This window comes from Octodon degus, unplaced genomic scaffold, assembly GCF_000260255.1.
Source record: "Octodon degus isolate 3935 unplaced genomic scaffold, OctDeg1.0 scaffold00274, whole genome shotgun sequence".
In the NCBI taxonomy this organism is placed as follows: Eukaryota; Metazoa; Chordata; class Mammalia; order Rodentia; family Octodontidae; genus Octodon; species Octodon degus.
The window spans coordinates 190,252-206,943 of NW_004524850.1; the positions used below are offsets into that span (position 1 = coordinate 190,252).

At 43.6% G+C, this 16,692-nt stretch overlaps 1 protein-coding gene and 1 pseudogene across 1 annotated transcript in view; both read left to right on the forward strand.

Annotated features, from left to right (window-relative positions):
- Positions 1-8,569, forward strand: part of LOC101593052 (zinc finger protein 669-like) — a 118,751-nt gene extending 110,182 nt beyond the window's left edge. The window contains exons 3-5 of the mRNA XM_023706882.1: positions 7,003-7,129; positions 7,319-7,379; positions 8,515-8,569. Coding sequence (XP_023562650.1) covers positions 7,003-7,129; positions 7,319-7,379; positions 8,515-8,524 — 198 coding nt within the window. The 3' untranslated portion in view covers positions 8,525-8,569. The remainder of the gene's footprint in view (positions 1-7,002; positions 7,130-7,318; positions 7,380-8,514) is intronic.
- Positions 8,570-9,923: 1,354 nt separating this feature from the next.
- On the forward strand, positions 9,924-11,935 carry LOC111814140 (annotated as a pseudogene).
- The last annotated feature ends 4,757 nt before the right edge of the window (positions 11,936-16,692 follow it).

Here is a 16,692-nt window from a genome sequence, read left to right on the forward strand (position 1 = left end):
AACATTCAATTAGTAAGTCTTTGTTACCAAGTTGTGTAAACACATGAGGTAACATTGGAACTTAGAGGTTTTGTCTGGCCTCGAGGTGTGTTAGGGGTTAGAGGAATAGCGGCTGTCACTGAGCGGGAGCTTTGCCTGGAATCCACAACATTTGCTCTGTACTATATCCGTTTTTAAAAATTTGTAGTGCTAGCAGTAGTGGCAGCAGTGTAGGCTTGAAGAGTGGGTCTCACTGTGCGGCGTAAGGTCAGGGTTTTCGTGGGATTTCTTGCCTCCTTCCATGACAGTGATTGATTGCAGGTGCAGGTCGCCAGGGCTTGCCCTGGCCGGATTTTTCGTCCTGTGTTCTTTTCTTGTATTTTAGTTCAGGGTCTACAGGGTCTCGCTACGTAGGTCGGACTCGTAGGGATCCGCCTGTGTTCAGCCTTCCAGTCAAGCGCTCAGTGTACAGAGCCATCTCCCCGGCCCCCTGTGCTCAGCTTTCCAAGAGCTGGGGTTACAGGTGCGCGCCACCACTGCCGGCCTCAGTCGCTGTCTCAGTCGCTGTCTCAGTCGCTGGTGGGCCCGGGAAGGCATGCCCGGGCTGTGCTCTGCCTAACAGGCGCTTCAGTCCGCCGAGCTGTCAGGCTGGCCTGAAATCTGCCTTTTGAGCTGTGAGCCAACACTGCATTCACCGTGGTCAGAACTGTGGGCGCTCTGGGTACTGAGTGCGGTTTGGGCTCGCTACAGGCAGTTCCTTCCAGAGACTTGTTGGGTGCTTAGCAAGCAATGCACTTTGCTCAGAAGAGAATATGGGGGAAGTGAACAGGCCAGCGCTCACAGGGTTGTGGCTGAGTGTTGCTCTCTGTCAGAATTAGGCCTATGTAATTACAATTGTTTTGCCCTGGGAAGATGTTGAAGCGGGCTATGTGGAGTCCCAGGTTCAAGTTTCCCGGCTTTCAGGTCGGGCTCACACACTCCTGGGAGTGAGCCCCTGGGCCGCATGCTCAGGATGAGGGTGCGGCGGAAGCTCAGGGGTGCGTTTTCCCTTCTGCGCACGGGTTACCTTTAGAAGCAGGGAAGCAGGCCTGTCCCTGCCCTGCATCCCTTATTTCCATATCTTTGGATATGTTAAGGTCTTTGTTGTTGCTTTGTTGATTTATCTTGGAAAATATTTTTTGTGATTTTGAGACTTGCCTCTGCATTGGTTAGAGGAAACATATGCACTATTAACTAATATTTAGTGAGACTGTTGTCAATCTGTGTGTGTGTATGCGTGTGTGTGTGTGTGTGTGTGTGTGTGTGTTTGACACAGGGTCTTGCTATGCATTTGGTGCTGGCCTTGAGCTCACTTTGCAGCTCAGGATGGTCTTGAACTTGCAGTGATCCTCCTGCCTCAGCCTCCTGAGTGCTGGGATCCCAGGTGTGTGCCAACACTTGTCAATCTTGGTTGAAGTATATCCTGATTTTTACCTTCTTGTTCCATTCATTACAGATAGAATTATTTTCATTTTTCAAAACATTTATGATTTTTTCAGGCAACTGGTACAGCAGAGAAACAGGCAGAAGGGAAAAGGGAAAGGGGCTTCATTATCTTGGAGGATATGGAGAGAACTTGGGAAGATGAGGAATTCTCTGGATTGGCACAAAGGGAGGCTGAGGCTCTTACGGCCTGTTGCCAGGGGTGCGGCTTGAGGGGGATGTTGAGATACACCCGAGGAGCTGACTGGGGCCGTCCCTGAGGTGGCGGGCAGGGTGAGAGGAAACTGCACCCTGGGCTGAGTTGCAGAAGAAGTGGGGAGGAGGTCTTGGGAAGATGAGCTTTTGTGGTAAGGGCTTCAGCCATATTAGATGACCACCACATGATTTAGCAACTCATTTATGACCAGAACCTATCAATTTACAAGTCTCTGAATTTCCCTTCAATTTCAGTGTCTTTGTATCTCATTTGATGCTTTGTTAAGTAAAATATTTATTCAGCAATATTAGTTTTTCTTCAAGAACTGCATTTTATGGGGCCGGGGAGATGGCTCAGTAGAATAAGCACTTCCCTGGCAAGCGCAAGGGCCTGGGTTCAATCCCCAGTTCTGAAAAAAAAAAAAAAAGTGCATTTTCTATGATCATTTGATTATGACTTTTTTTGGGAGGGTACAGGTTGAACACTGTCAAAGTAGTATATATTTGGCAAATTTTATTGAATGAATGCTAGACTGGTTTATCCTTATGAACAACATTTCCGTTACCCTATATTTTCCCTTATATCTATTTGTTACAAGCGTGGAGATGAGTCTAAACTTGTGTCATTTATGATGTTACATTTGACCATTCTACCATTGCTTCTTGGGCTGGGGGTTCAGTTCCATGGCATAAGCGCAAGGTCCTGAGTTTGATCCCTGGAGCCACCCTAAAAAAGGGAGAAAGAGAGAGAGTGAAGCATCTCCTCAGTCAGCCGCTGCCGCAGTGTTGTTCCAGGAAAAGCCCCTCAGCTCCCCTGTGCTGCCACTCCAGATCTGGCCAGCTGGAGACTCTTTTTCCCCCGCCCCCACAATTTTATTGAGAAACAAATAGCGATGAGACAGTTTCAAACCAAATTGGTAGGACAGTTTCAATAATTAACACATTGCATACATTCTTCCTAGTGGTTAATTGCTGTACAAGATGCGGACATGATATCCTATTTACAAACACCATTAGAACAAATCACTCTATTCATTAAGAGAATGTAACTATGTATCTATCCGAACCACTTTGAATACACAGATACCAAATGGGCACTCATCTGCATCCCCTTCTTTGTTAAGCTGGAGACTCCTGGTGCTCCCGAGCGCTGCCGTCCCAGAGCCCTGCCTCCTCGGAGTTCTTGCCTCTTGCTCCTTCTCTCTCTCCCCGTGTGCCAGGAGTCCAGGCAGGAGACTGGGACTCACTGCGCGGGTCCCTGATAACTGGCGCGTGGAGAGGCTCTCCAGGACTTTGGGATACGCAGTGTTGCCCATTCTGTGCTCAATCCGTGTCACTCATATTCCCAGTCAGTGGCACTGGGAGTCCAGCAGATTGTTCATATTGCCAGATTCAACACATTTTCTTGGCTAAACATAGCCTCTATGGCTCTAGATTCATTTCATGTATTCTCTGCCGTTGGATAACTTTTGTGTTGTCTTCTGATAGTGTCTAAATCTTTACTGGTGTTTTATCCAAAAACCATTCTGTGGCCTTAGGCTCTTTGTCTCCGGTTGTCCCCATCACTGTTTGCATAACATAACTGCCTCACTGTCTCCGAGTGATTGCTCACTGCCTGCTTTCAGATCAGTTGTGCCTAATGTATTCTAGCCCTCAGCCATATTTCCTCTTCCTCTGGGGCTGGGGACTCCACTGCTGTTGAGTTGCTGCTCTTTATTGTTCATGGGTGACCTCTGGTTAGTCTCAGGAGGTAAAAGTGAAAACCACACCCTTCTTGGTGAGTAGCCAGCAGGGAAGTGTGGGGTCCCTTCCAGCAAAGCCCCAGTGTGTAGAAATGGTCCAGGGCTCAGACTTTGCCAAAGTTCTTATTTTTTTCAGTCAGCACTTTTTTTTTTCAGAACTTATTAAAACAAAACATTTTCAAAATTGTTTGCTTTTTCCTACCCTGTTAGAAATGTGGAACCATGTTTTTTGTTTTGTTTTCTTTTTTTCTTTTTTTTTTTTTTTTGCTCCAAGTGCCTTCAGGGCAGGTTTGGCTGCCTTGAGTTGTGGGGATTGAACCACAGCACCTTGAGCCTGAGTGCTTTGTTGAAGCAGCCACTTAAAGAACTGAGCTAAGGGGCCTGCCCCCTGTTTTGTTTTCTTGATACTCACTGTGAGAACTTGGCAGTGTTTCACTGGCTAAAAAGGAGTCATTTTTTGGCTATACAAGCTGGTCCCAGGTGCTAGGGATGTAGCTCAACAGTATAGCACCGCCTGAAAAGCATGAGGCCAGGTGTTTGGCTCATGGTCCCCTACGCCTGCCTAAGCAGGCACTTGGGACCGCTGAGCTATCTCAGCGTCCCGTCTCGCTTAATTCTTTTTCATCGGGACACTTAAATTTTACATAGCAGTCTTCTGTTCCTAGCTTTCTGTGAAAATAATTTATACTTAGGTAAATCTGCATCCTCATTTCTGCAGTGTGCAAGAGGTTTAACCTTGAAGAGTTGTGGATTTTAAATTTGTTGGCTCTTTTGTTGTTTAGAACAGTGCCGTCTATGTCATTCTAGCTAAACTGGAAAGCAGATGTGTGTGCCATGATCCTTTGATGTTTAGGGACAATGTGTCAGGCTTTCATTTGTGTCCCATAACGTACCCACAGTGCTAGGTGATTTTGTGTCCCTGGTCTCCTGGTCCTCACGGGGTGGGGGAAGAGCAGGGATCTCAGAGCTCTGGGGAATGTGTGTGCCGCGCGCATGTGGGTGAGCGTGCCGTGCCGTCCCTCTCCCCTCTTCCTCCCAGAGTTGGCCTTGTGCTGCCGGAGCACAGCTCCTGACCCTGTCGTGGTCCCTCAGTCCTGCCCATGGCCCTTGCCAGCTGTGCCAAGTGGAGGTGGGAGCCCCGAGCCTGGCCTGATCACCGGGAGCGGGGGCAAGAGACGACTGCACACCCGCAGGCCTGGTGACGTCAGGATCCTGACAGCGCAAGGTTCTTAGGCCTGCATGCAGTGGCCGGGAGCGCCTTGTGGGCTCTGCTGGCTGCTGGCAGAGTCTGCAGTCCTGGCTGGAGGTGGGATTCCTGTGGTGGAGAGAAACAGATGAAGCAGAAATGCAGTTTTCAGATAACCCACCCATGGTATGAAAGAGCTTGAAAGCCAGCTTTATTGTCTCCTGTTGCGGGTTTGAGAGCTGCTCTGCAGCTTTTGTAGCATTTTTCAAATATCTCAGGCTGACAAGGTGAGGAAATGCCTCTGTAAGACCATTTGGCTCTCTGAGGTGCAACCAAATGAGCCATCCCTCCAGGCAACCAGACGAAACTTCCCTTGAGGAGGATTTTCACCTTTGGTCTGGGATGTTTCTTTCAGCCTGTCATGATTGACTGCCCTGTGTGCTGCCTTCGGAGCCCTTGGGCCGAGCGAGCAGGCAGCCGAGCAGGCAGCCGTAGTCCTGGCTCCCCAAGCACGGGACTGACCATTCTGATCTGCCAGTCAAAGGCCCAGTCCGCGTGGCTCAGGGAAGGGCCGCATTGCCCTCCTGCAGGTCAGGCACAAGGCCGCTGTGGTCACCTGCAAAAGCCTGAGCCAAAGGCCCAACACATTTTCTTTCCTCAGGCAAGAGGGTTGAGGAAAGAGCAGGATTTATGTCATCCCAGCTGTGATCAGGAGCCTGGGTGAGGCATTAGAACTCCCGAATGTGTCTGGTAGCTTCTGTGAAAAAGGAACACAGATGCCAACTGATCTGAGAGAGACTGGACAAGGGGAAGGCGGACGTGGACCACTGCCTCCGCTCCTGCCACCTCTCACAGGGGGAACTGGGGAGCAGGGCCTGGGAAAGAGGCAGCAACCTGCAGCATGGAGCAGGTATGAGATGGAGTTGGGAGAGGGGGACCTGAGGAGCGGGTTCAGATTCCCAGGGAAGTGGCAGATGCCACAGCCGTGAGGTCGGATGATCTAGAGCCCAGGAAGAAGTGGCTGCAGCTGCCCTGGCCGGAAGCGGGGGCGGGGAGGCACAGGGGTGTGCAGTGCAGGGTGCTGCCCAGCTGGGGTATGGGAGGTTGCCAGGGGAGAGCAACATCAGGTGGGCCCTTCAGTGGGGAGAAGTCAGCATTGGAGGGAACCAGAGGGGGCATGGAAAGGAGGGAGAGGAGGACAGGCTCCAGAGAGGTAGAGGCAGAGTGCCAGCGAGGAAGACTGCAGAGTGCGAAGGGCCTGGACGTGAGGTGGCGCTGGAGGCTTCGCCAGCCTGTGACAATAACTATCCAGATCTCACAGGCCGCAGAAACTGGAAGCTCCATCCTCTGGCTCCTTGGAGCCGTTTTCTAGCTTGTATTGTGGCCATGCTGTGTTACCAAAAATCAGGTGCTTTTCTGTCACACTTAAAGTGGTTTTTGGAAATGAAAGAAATTTTTCTTCCATTTTTACTTTTGTTTTTAGTGCATGTGAAGTTTTTGAAATATCGGTGATCAGCACATCTCGTGTACTTTCATCGTGTCCCTCCCGCAGTGCTCTCCCTAAGCCGTCTCTCAGACCGCCGAACCATAGGGTGCTGTGGACTCCTTAATCAGATTTCATTGTAATTAGGCATTCTCTGCTAGAGTCCTTAGTTTTTTATTAGCTTTCCAAGTTATTGCTGGCAAAGTATGCTTAGTGTTCAAGTCAGGTTCTGTCTGTGAAAGCAGGATGAAGTTTGAAAATGATGTCTAATTCCCTAAATAATAACTTGAGAAAAAAGTTATTTTTGACCCCTTTGTTGGGATTACTTGTTCTGTCAGTGTGATCCATGGTACCTGGGGGGAAACGGTGACAAGAAAGAGGAAAAGAGAAGACCAGAGCTGGGTTGGGCGGTGGCCTGTCTGCCTGGTTGGCAAGACGACCCCCAGCACGACCCACCGTAGGGGTGTTTACACCTTCGCAAGTTAGTAACACAGGACACAAGGTTGTCTGGTGACGATGAGCTGACCTCCACCCGTGGGGACGCTCATCTCAGGCCTGAGGTAGCGGGACTGCCAGGGCCCTGAGGCCCAGGCCCGCCTTCACACATCTGACCGATTTCCAGCTGCTGTGGCTCCCAACACCCTTCAGAGTCATTCATCAGAGGTTTACCTACCTTGGATTCCAGTGTCTTGGTCCTTCTGTGACCTGAGCTTTCGTGACTTTCGACAAGTAAAACTGGGATTAAACAGCAGGGGCAGAGTTCATATTCCACTGATCTAACTTCCTGTATGATCAGTGTAGATACGTTTAATGACTGGACCCTGAAGTAAACTTTTGGAAAATACAGCCTCATATGAGCTTTTTGTGAGTAGGGTTGAGATCTTTTGTGTGTGGCTCTCACTCTTCTTCCTGTAAATGTATGTCTGACGGCGTAGGAGGCGGTGACCTTCGAGGACGTGGCTGTGAACTTCTCCCGGGAGGAGTGGGCGCTGCTGGATCCGCCCCAGAGGAAGCTCTATCGAGACGTGATGTGGGAGACCCTGAGGCACCTGGCCGCCGTAGGTGAGGAGGACACTTTTGTCACGTGTGCAGCCAGGAGCCTTGGCTGATGTCCACAGCAGTCTCTGGTGGGAAGATAGAAATGCTGTAAGGCATCTTCCAGGCGTGGTTACATTTTACTATGAGTCTGACTAGAGTCTGATTTTCATGTATGTAGTGAATCACCATTAAATTTCTGTTTCTGCACTTTAGGAATGAACTCAGATGACCGGCAAATTGAAGATGTGTACAAAATTTGCAGGAAAAACCTGAGGTAACTATGAGAAGAAGATCCTCACGTATCACAATATGGAACCAAATCAAACTACACAAACAGGACCATGTTCAAATTTCTTTAATCCCACATTTCTCCAGGGACTTAATGCACATTTAGTATTTCTAATCTAAGGGTGCATCCAATGTATGAAATGTGTCTGACAATTGTATTATTCCAAAAGCACATTTTTCATGTAATGTAAAATAACGAATAGCTGGTTGTGCTGGCAAGTGCCTGTACAGCAGCCCCTCACTGTTTTGTGGCTCATTTTTTGTGGACTCACTGTTTTTCAGGTTTTCAAAAATTGTTAGTCTAAATTATTTATCATGGATTTTTTGCTATATAGCGGGATTTTGTACAGCATATATATGTTAAAATGATGTCGGCTTACGAGTTTAGAAAATGGTTAAGAACATTAAAAGTGCTTTTAAGGGCTGGTGAGATGGCTCAGTGGTCTAAAGCACCTACTTGGAACAAGTTTCGCAAAGCACAGGGACCACGCTGTTCAATCCCCCAGCACCACATGCCAGTCAGCCGCGCCCCCTGGTGGGCTGAGCTGGCCACAATAAATAAATAAATAAATAAATAAATAAATAAATAATAATAAAAAAAAGTGCTTTTAAAAGTGGGAAAGGTTTATAAGAGTATGCAAAGGGTTTATAAAGTCTTCAAGTATTTATAAATACTAAAATAAATACAATTTCGCTACTTAGCTGATTTTCACGTATCGCGGGGGTGTGCGGAATGTGACCTCCACGATAACTGAGGGACCAGTATAAACTAACTTCTAATTATATATTCAGGTGTTTCAAAAAGACCACATTTATATCAAACAAATTAAATGTGATAGTGTATGTAATTCTATTTGTAATATGTGCTATACACATGCAGTGTTAGAAAAATTGCAGATTTCCTTAGTGTACTCAAAATCCGAGTGAATGCCACTACCTCGGCCACATTTGTTTTCAAGTTCTCCTACAAAGCACGCGGTCCATTCGTGTTCCAAAGTGTTAGAAAATGCATTCGCATGTTATTGGCGGGACTGTCAGTGTGGTGCAGCATCTATGCAAACATGTAGAGAGATCCCAAAACTAAGGGAATACAGTAAATCCATTTTGTAATCTTTTTACAGTGGTGCATAAGTACTCCTTTGTACCAACTTTATTCTAAAAACCTGAGACCTGGAGAAACCCTAAATCCCTGCTTGTAGAATTGAAAACCCCATGGGTGTGTGTCAGTGCTGAAGCTCTGGTTCAGTTTCCAGCACTGAAAACCATGTGGTGTGTACACATAATGGGATAGTACTAACCCACATAGGTGTGAAGCGATGTCATTTGCTGAGATATGGATGGATCCAGACCCCATAAAATTAGATTAAATAAATCAGAGAAATTCCAGTATTATAATCTGTATTTTGCAAAAGCATCCCACAACATGAATGATGTAGTAAACTGAGAAGAGCCGCGGAAAAGGAGCAGCAGACACTGTGGAGTGCGTGAAGAGGCTCAGGGCAAGGGGAGGGTCGCAGTCATGGAGGAGAAGGCGCAAAATCTTCACCATCTGGAGCAAGTTTCATCAAGATGTGCTCCAGTTCCTCAGAAGGAAGGTGAGCACTGTGTGTTGCAGACAAGCCAATTATAAACTCCCAAATGAATTCTATGGCTAGTCTAAAAGCAGTTTCCAAGTTATCATTCAGAATGTACAGCAAGGGGATGATTAAATCTCATGGTGGGACATCAAAGTAGATCTCATGATGAATCATTACTATGGTGACACTTGTAAATGTCATTGGCTTTGTTTCTTTTGCCTTTTACAGAAATGAAGAAGAAGAGATGTCACCTGAATATGAATTATGGTATCAGAATGAAGAAATGGTTGCTTTGACTGCAGGTACAAATGTGCACATGAAAGATGTTGGTATAAAACCAGGTGAAGGCCTCTCCTCTGGAGGGCCCCCGATTGGTCATTCGTCAGCGGATGGGTCTGTCGTGGCTGACACTGCACCCCATCCATATAGGCAGCAGGGATTTCAAGAGAAGCTGTCTGCCTGTGACGAACATGGCAGAGCCTGCACAGAACTCCAGCACTTTCAGAAATATGCAAATACAGGTCCTGGGGAGAAACCTCATGAATATAGACCATGTGCAAAATCCTACTCTGACCACACTGAAGAAAGTACCATTGAAGAGAAGCTGCTTGCTTATAAGCAAGATGGAAGATCATTCGTTAAACCCAGCGATGTTCAAATTGGGGAAAGATGTCACAGTGAAGTAAACATGTATACATGTGTACCATGTGGAAAAACTTTTAATTCTCACCATGATTTTCAGACACATGAAAGCACTCACACTGGAGAAAAAAATCATATATGTGAGCACTATGAAAAATCCACTAACAATTCATTTGGTAACCATCAGAGTACTCCCACTGGGGAAAAGCTCTGTGTACTTAAGCAATGTGAGAAAGCTTTCAGTACAAGTGTTAATTGTCAAAATCATGAACAGCTTCCCAGTGTAGAAAAATCCTATGTGTATAAGCAATATGGGAAAGGCTTCAGCAGACAAGATAATTGTCAAGAACATGGAGGAACCCACAGTGGAGAGAAACCCTATGTATGTCAGCAATGTGGGAAAGCTTTCAGATCACACAGAAATTGTCAAAGACACATACAGACTCACAATGGGGAGAAACCCTATGTATGTAAGCAATGTGGAAAAGGTTTCCACACCCATAGTAATTGTCAAGTACATGAAAGAACTCACACTGGAGAGAAGCCCTATGTGTGTAAGCAGTGTGGGAAAGGTTTTACTACGCGTGGTAATTGTCAAATACATGAAAGAAGTCACACTGGGGAGAAACCATATGTATGTCATCAGTGTGGGAAAGCCTTTAGCATCCGTGGTGCTTGTCAAATACATGAAAGAATACACACTGGAGAGAAACCCTATGTGTGTAAGCAATGTGGAAAAGCATTCAGCACACACACAGAGTGTAAAAGACATGTATGGACTCATACTGGGAAGAAACCCTATATATGTAAGCAGTGTGGAAAAGCTTTTAGCACACGTGGAAATTGTCAAAACCATGAACAGACTCATACTACAGAGAAACCCTATCTATGTAACCAGTGTGGGAGAGCTTTCAGCAGGCAATATACTTGTCAAGAGCATGAAAGAACCCATAGTGGAGAGAAACCCTATGTATGTAAGCAATGTGGGAAAGCCTTCAGCATTAAAAGTAGTTGGAGGGTACACGAAAGGAACCACACTGGGGAAAAGCCCTATACATGTAAGCAATGTGGAAAAGGGTTTAGCACACTCAGAGATTGTCAAGAACATGAAAGGACTCACACTGGGGAGAAACCTTATGTGTGTACACAGTGTGGGAAAGTTTTTAGCTCAAAAAGTTACTGTCAAGTACATGAAAGGACTCACACTGGGGAGAAACCCTATGTATGTAAGCAGTGTGGGAAAGCTTTCAGCACACACAGGAATTGTCAACTACATGAAAGGACTCACACTGGGGAGAAACCTTATGTGTGTAAACAGTGTGGGAAGGCTTTTAGTAGGCAGTATACATGTCAAGTACATGAAAGAAGTCACACGGGGGAGAAACCTTATGTGTGTAAGCAGTGTGGGAAAGCATTTAGCACAAAGAGTTATTGTCGAGTACATGAAAGGACCCACACCGGGGAGAAGCCATATGTATGTAAGCAGTGTGGCAAAGCTTTCACCAGGCTCTATTCTTGTCAAGTTCATGGAAGAAGTCACACTGGGGAGAAACTATATGTAAACAATGTGCAAAAACATTCAGGAGACAAGATACTTGTCAACTACATGAAAGAAGTCACACTTATGAGAAACCCTATGTATATAAGCAGTGTGGGAAAGCTTCCGGCATCCATGGTCATTGTCATAGGCATGAAGGAGCACGCACTGTAGAGGTGCCACCAAGGTAAGCAACATGTGAACCCATTCTGTGCAGAGCAGTATCATCACCTATTAAAGAAATACTTAGGAAAAAGTGTAAACAATAAGCAAATGCCTCCTGTGGCACTAGGCATCATGCACATTGAAAAGATGGAGTCAAATAACAATACACGAAGTGACTTACACTGACATGATTAGCCTGGCGAGAACCTTTCCAGCTGGACGTGCAAATAATGAGGAAGTCTTGTGTGATGCCCTTAATATCAGAAAACACATGAATGTGTGAGTGTATAAACACAGCACATAAGAAATCTTCATTTTTACATGACTTCACGAAACGTGGCCTTGCAGAGTGGAGAATTTTGTATCAGTGTCCATTCCATGGGAACACACATGGAATGTAGTTTGTAGTCAGTTTGCAAATTCATGTGACAATATGGTGGAAAATGGTTAATATAAGGGATGCACCAAGTTATCAGTTATTCTGTATGTAGGAAGAAATATGCCAGCAAATTCCTGTGAAAGTACTAAGTTCTTAGTGAGAGCTGATTTTTCTAATCTTTCTGTCACCTCATGTAGATTAAATTTTAAAAAGTTGTATGGAGATTCCTCAAAAAGTTAGGATTGGAGACCCCATTGAAGGCAGCTATCCCCTCCTGGGTACTTTTCCAAAAGAACTTGAAATCGTACCACAGCAATATACGTGCCCCCATGTTCATAGCGCCGCAGTTGGTCATAGCTAAATATTGGAAACAACCCAAATGCCCATAAACAAAGGAATGGATAAAAAAGACACAGTATTTTTACACAATGGAGTATTCAGCTATTAAGATGAACTCAAGGCTTTTGTAGATAAATGGATGCAGCTGTAGACTGTGTTGGTAAATACAGTCAGATCCACGTGTACGAACATGTCTTGCTAGTGTGAGAACCTGTAAGACAGAAACTTAAAAGGTACAAGAGATACTGTGAAAAGGAAAGAATTTGTTTAATGGGAAGGAAAAACTGGGATGAAGAAAAGGACAAATGAAGGGAAAAAGATACTTAGGTATATATGCAGAATAGTTTGTATGATTGTCAACTTCTGCTGGTCTTTTGAAAGTAGTTAATGCCTTAATTTTTGTTTTGAATTTTTAAGAAATTTTTTGTTTTGTTTTTTTCTTTAAATGAATCTTGCTCATTTATATCTGGTAGTCTGGGCAGCTAATTTGAAGATAGCATCATGTAATAAAGCAACCATTGTTGAATTCCTATTATTTTGTTTAGTGAAATTTTGTGTCGTTTCTGATGGTGTTTTTTCCTATTACTACTTTGTATTCTTAAAAAAAAAAAAAAAAAACTCTAAAAAAAGGAAAACATTAATGTCAATAATTTCTCCAGGAAGTACACAACCAAAGGAAGTATCCTAATGTATTATAAACTCAGTCTTAAACTAAATCACTTAGAAATCATTAAGTTTATTTTTAATGTTATGCTCACCAATTGTGTATATTCTTATAAGCAGTAGCACAAGACTTTAATATTGTCTCAAATTTGATTTTTTTTTGGTACTATTAGATCCACAGGTGAAGTGACTTGTATTTCTTATATTTTGGTACACTTTAGTATTTTGTAGATTTTTGTTTTTGTTTTTGTTTCTTTTGCAGTACCAGGATTTCTTTTTTTTTTTTTTTTTTGAACCAGGGATTGAACTCAGGCCCTTGCGCTTGCCAGGGAAGCGCTTATTCCACTGAGCCATCTCCCCAGCCTTGCAGTACCAGGGATCAAACTCAGGACCTTGTGCTTGCCGGGCAGGCACTTATTCCACTGAGCTATCTCCCCAGCCCCCTTATTTTTGTTTCCTATGTTTTGTTTTGAACTTAGAAATTGTGGCATAATGAGTCCAAAACTGAATTTTGCTTCACTATTACCATTTTACACTAGCTTCTATTTAAAATTTTGCTGTATCTAGGCCATTATTCTACCAAGAATTTTTTAATTAGATGTCATATTTTATAATTTTATTTCTAATAATATTTGTACATGTATTTGAAGTTCATGTTCCCAAACAGTACATTATAAAATTTCTTTTTACTAGTCTAAGAAGATATCTATCATCTACCTGCCTGTACATAATTACATAAGCAGCACATAATCTTGCCTGCTTTTGCTTGACATCAAAGCCACTATTTTCAGTTATATACAATATTTTTTATCATTTAACCACGCTTCTCATGCTCTTAATGCTATGACTTATACTGGGAGGTTTTCAATCTACCATGCCAGCACATTGTGTAATTTATTTTTTAATGTATCCCAAACAAGGTCTCACTAAACAGCTCAAACTTGTCGTGATCCTCCTGTTTCCAGCCTCCCAAGTGCTGGAATTACAAGCGTGTGCCACCATGCCTGGACTCAGTAGCTGGCTCAGCTTGCCTGGGGGCGGGCAGAGCGTGTGGTACTGGGACCATCCCTCTACTTGCCTAAGTGGGTGCTTAGTCTGCTGAGCTATCTTGCCAGCCCAACATTGTTGTGGGGGTTTTTTGTTTTTGTTTTGTTTTGTTTTTGGTGGTACCAGGATGGAACTCAGGATCTTGTGCTTGCCAGGCAAGCTCTTATTCCATTGAGCTATCTCCTCAGCACCCAACATTGTATGTTTGTGAGTTCCCTACTGCCAGAGACCAGCTGGACTATATATTTTCTCAAGATACAGTACATTACTCTTCACATAAGTTTTGTCAGCAAAAAACATTCTCAGAGGAAAAAAAAAATTTTTTTGATACAGGGTCTCACTGCACAGCTCAGACTTGTAGTGATCCTCCTACCTCAGCCTCCCCAGCACTGGGATTACAGGTATTTTGGGGCCTGGCAAGGCATGTGGTAGCAGGGCTCGAACTCGGGTCTCTGCTCGTGCCACACAGGTGCTTAGACCTCTAAGCTATCTCCCCAGCCCCTCAGGGATTTTTGACAGTGTTTAAGTTTGTTTTGATTGGATGGTTTCTATTGTAATGAAGCAGAGTCTTTATTTAATTTTGCAAACTCTATTTTGAAAAATCAACTTTAAACTGGGAGTCTGAAACCTAGTTTCAGAAAAATTGAGAAATTTTTGTGATTAATTTGTGTTCTGTCTCAAATTTAGAGATAAATGTATTGGCTTTTAGTCAACATCAAGTACCAGTGTCTGATGGTTGAGGAAAATAATATGCCTTCCCCTGCGTAAGATTTGTCCAAGCTGTCAGTGTGACGCCGTCGTGCACCTTCGCTCACTTTGCCTCACTTGCTAGTACTGCACTGCTTTGTAAAATATTCTGCCTTGTTTTGTCCTTCAGTTCAGTAGCTGCTCAATTTACCATGGGGTTGCATTCCTCTAATGCAGGGCCAAAGCATAAGTGACAGAAAAATGCAATAAATATTCTTAATATTGTGAACAGTTTAGCTCATCCTAACCTAGGTTAATTATGCTTAGATAATTACACTAACCATCAGGTGGACAATATAAAATATATCTTATTCATTAACTCATTTATTTTACTTTTTTGAGAGTTTCACTGTGCAGCCCTGGCTGCCTTGAACTCAGGGCAGTCCTCTGCCTCCTAAGTGCAGGGATTACAGGTATTTACCACCATACCTGGCAAAAAAGTCATGTCAATTTTACAGTGAAATAGCAAGTGCCTCATGCTTATGTACTACACTACATTGCAGAATACAATATAGCTGTTATATGCTAGAACATGTGGCTGTTTTTACTGCAGGTAATTTCTAATTCTTATCATCATCAGGAAATAACACAGTAAATACTGCTCTTCCAGCCAGAGGGAAAGTGAAAATAGAGGTCACTTTATCCTGAGTATATTTATTTGATTCCATTTTAGCATACAAAAATGTTGCTGATAGTGGTAGAAAGGAGGTTAGGGGGATGCAGAAAGCAAGAATCAAGTTATGTTCAGGTACAAATTCCCTATGATGAATGTGATAATTATCCCTAAAATGTAATAATAAACAATTTTTAAAGAAACAGCCAGTGCAACTCAGTGGAATGTGTGTCAAAAATTTTTTTCAAAAAATGTACCAGTATCAGGCCAACTGGCACATGCCCATAACCCTAGCACACAGGAGCCTGAGACAGGAGCAACGATGTGGCTTCTAAAGCACTCTGGACTGCGTACTTCAAGGCCAGGTTCAAGTACACAGTAAGGCCCTGTCTGAAGATTAAAAAGCAATGTTTTGTGAGCACCAGTAATAATCTGTCCTTAGTTTTTTCAGGTGTGTGTTACTCACTACCGATGCGGTTACTATCTCCCTGGCCCTTTCCTTCAGTCTTACGAAGACAGCGCAGCACAGAGAACACTGGTCTTCACCAGAACGGCAGAGCTCATAGTGGCCCTTGCCCCCATGGTGATGGGCCCACGTGTATGTCTGTCGTGCCCATGTCACAGACATGGAATTTGAATGTGCTTGCATGATTAATGGTTTTATGCGTCTCCGAGACGTTGAAGTCAAGAATGGAAGAAGGTCCACTGAAGTGGGGAGTGATGGAATGTGCCCAGGCTGGGCTAGCAGTGGGTGCTTGTCAGCGTCCACGTTAGACAAACAGAATGGTCCACGTGAATGGCCGAATCATGCACACCAAGACCCTAGGAAACGAAGGTGCCACAGATAGATAGTACATGCAAATATAAAGATCAAGGCAGAAATCCATAAAATGGGGGCCTGTGAAATAGCACATAATCAGAACAGATGCAGAAATAACCGTTGTTTTTTATTTAATTTTTTAATAGATTGCAAATTGAAAATAAAGTATTTACAAACATAAATGAATATAACAAAAATTGTCCAAAATAAAAATGAAGAATTTACAGATCAGTCATAATAGTTCACTGTGTCACAACCAAGAAACTTATAGTCATATAATTACAATGCTCAAAGTAGAAAGGAGTAGGCAATAAATATTTAAAGATTTAAAGTTTCTGAATTTAGTTCAACTTATAATACTGCATTTCCAAAAAATGAACCTTTTGCATAAGAAATTTAAGTAAAATCATACCAAGACACACAAAAATGAAATTGTCCAAAACTTCTTATAAAGAAAAAAGTCATTAAAGCATATACATAAAAAGATTAGCTATGGAAGAACAAAATTAAATAGCATCTTATTCCACATTAGAAAGAAAAAAAAAAAAAAAGGACCAAGTGTATAAGACACTAGACTAATTAAAGGACTGAAAGAAAAGATCTGTCCTCTTTGAATTTTATACTTAGCAAACATACCTTTGAAAACTAAAAGTAAGATTTTCTAGTTATAAAAACTTGAAATATTTTAATACCTCCAGAAGTAGCATATAGGGCCAAGGAGATGGCTCAGTGGAATAAGCGCTTCCCTGGCAAGCGTGAGGGCCTTAGTT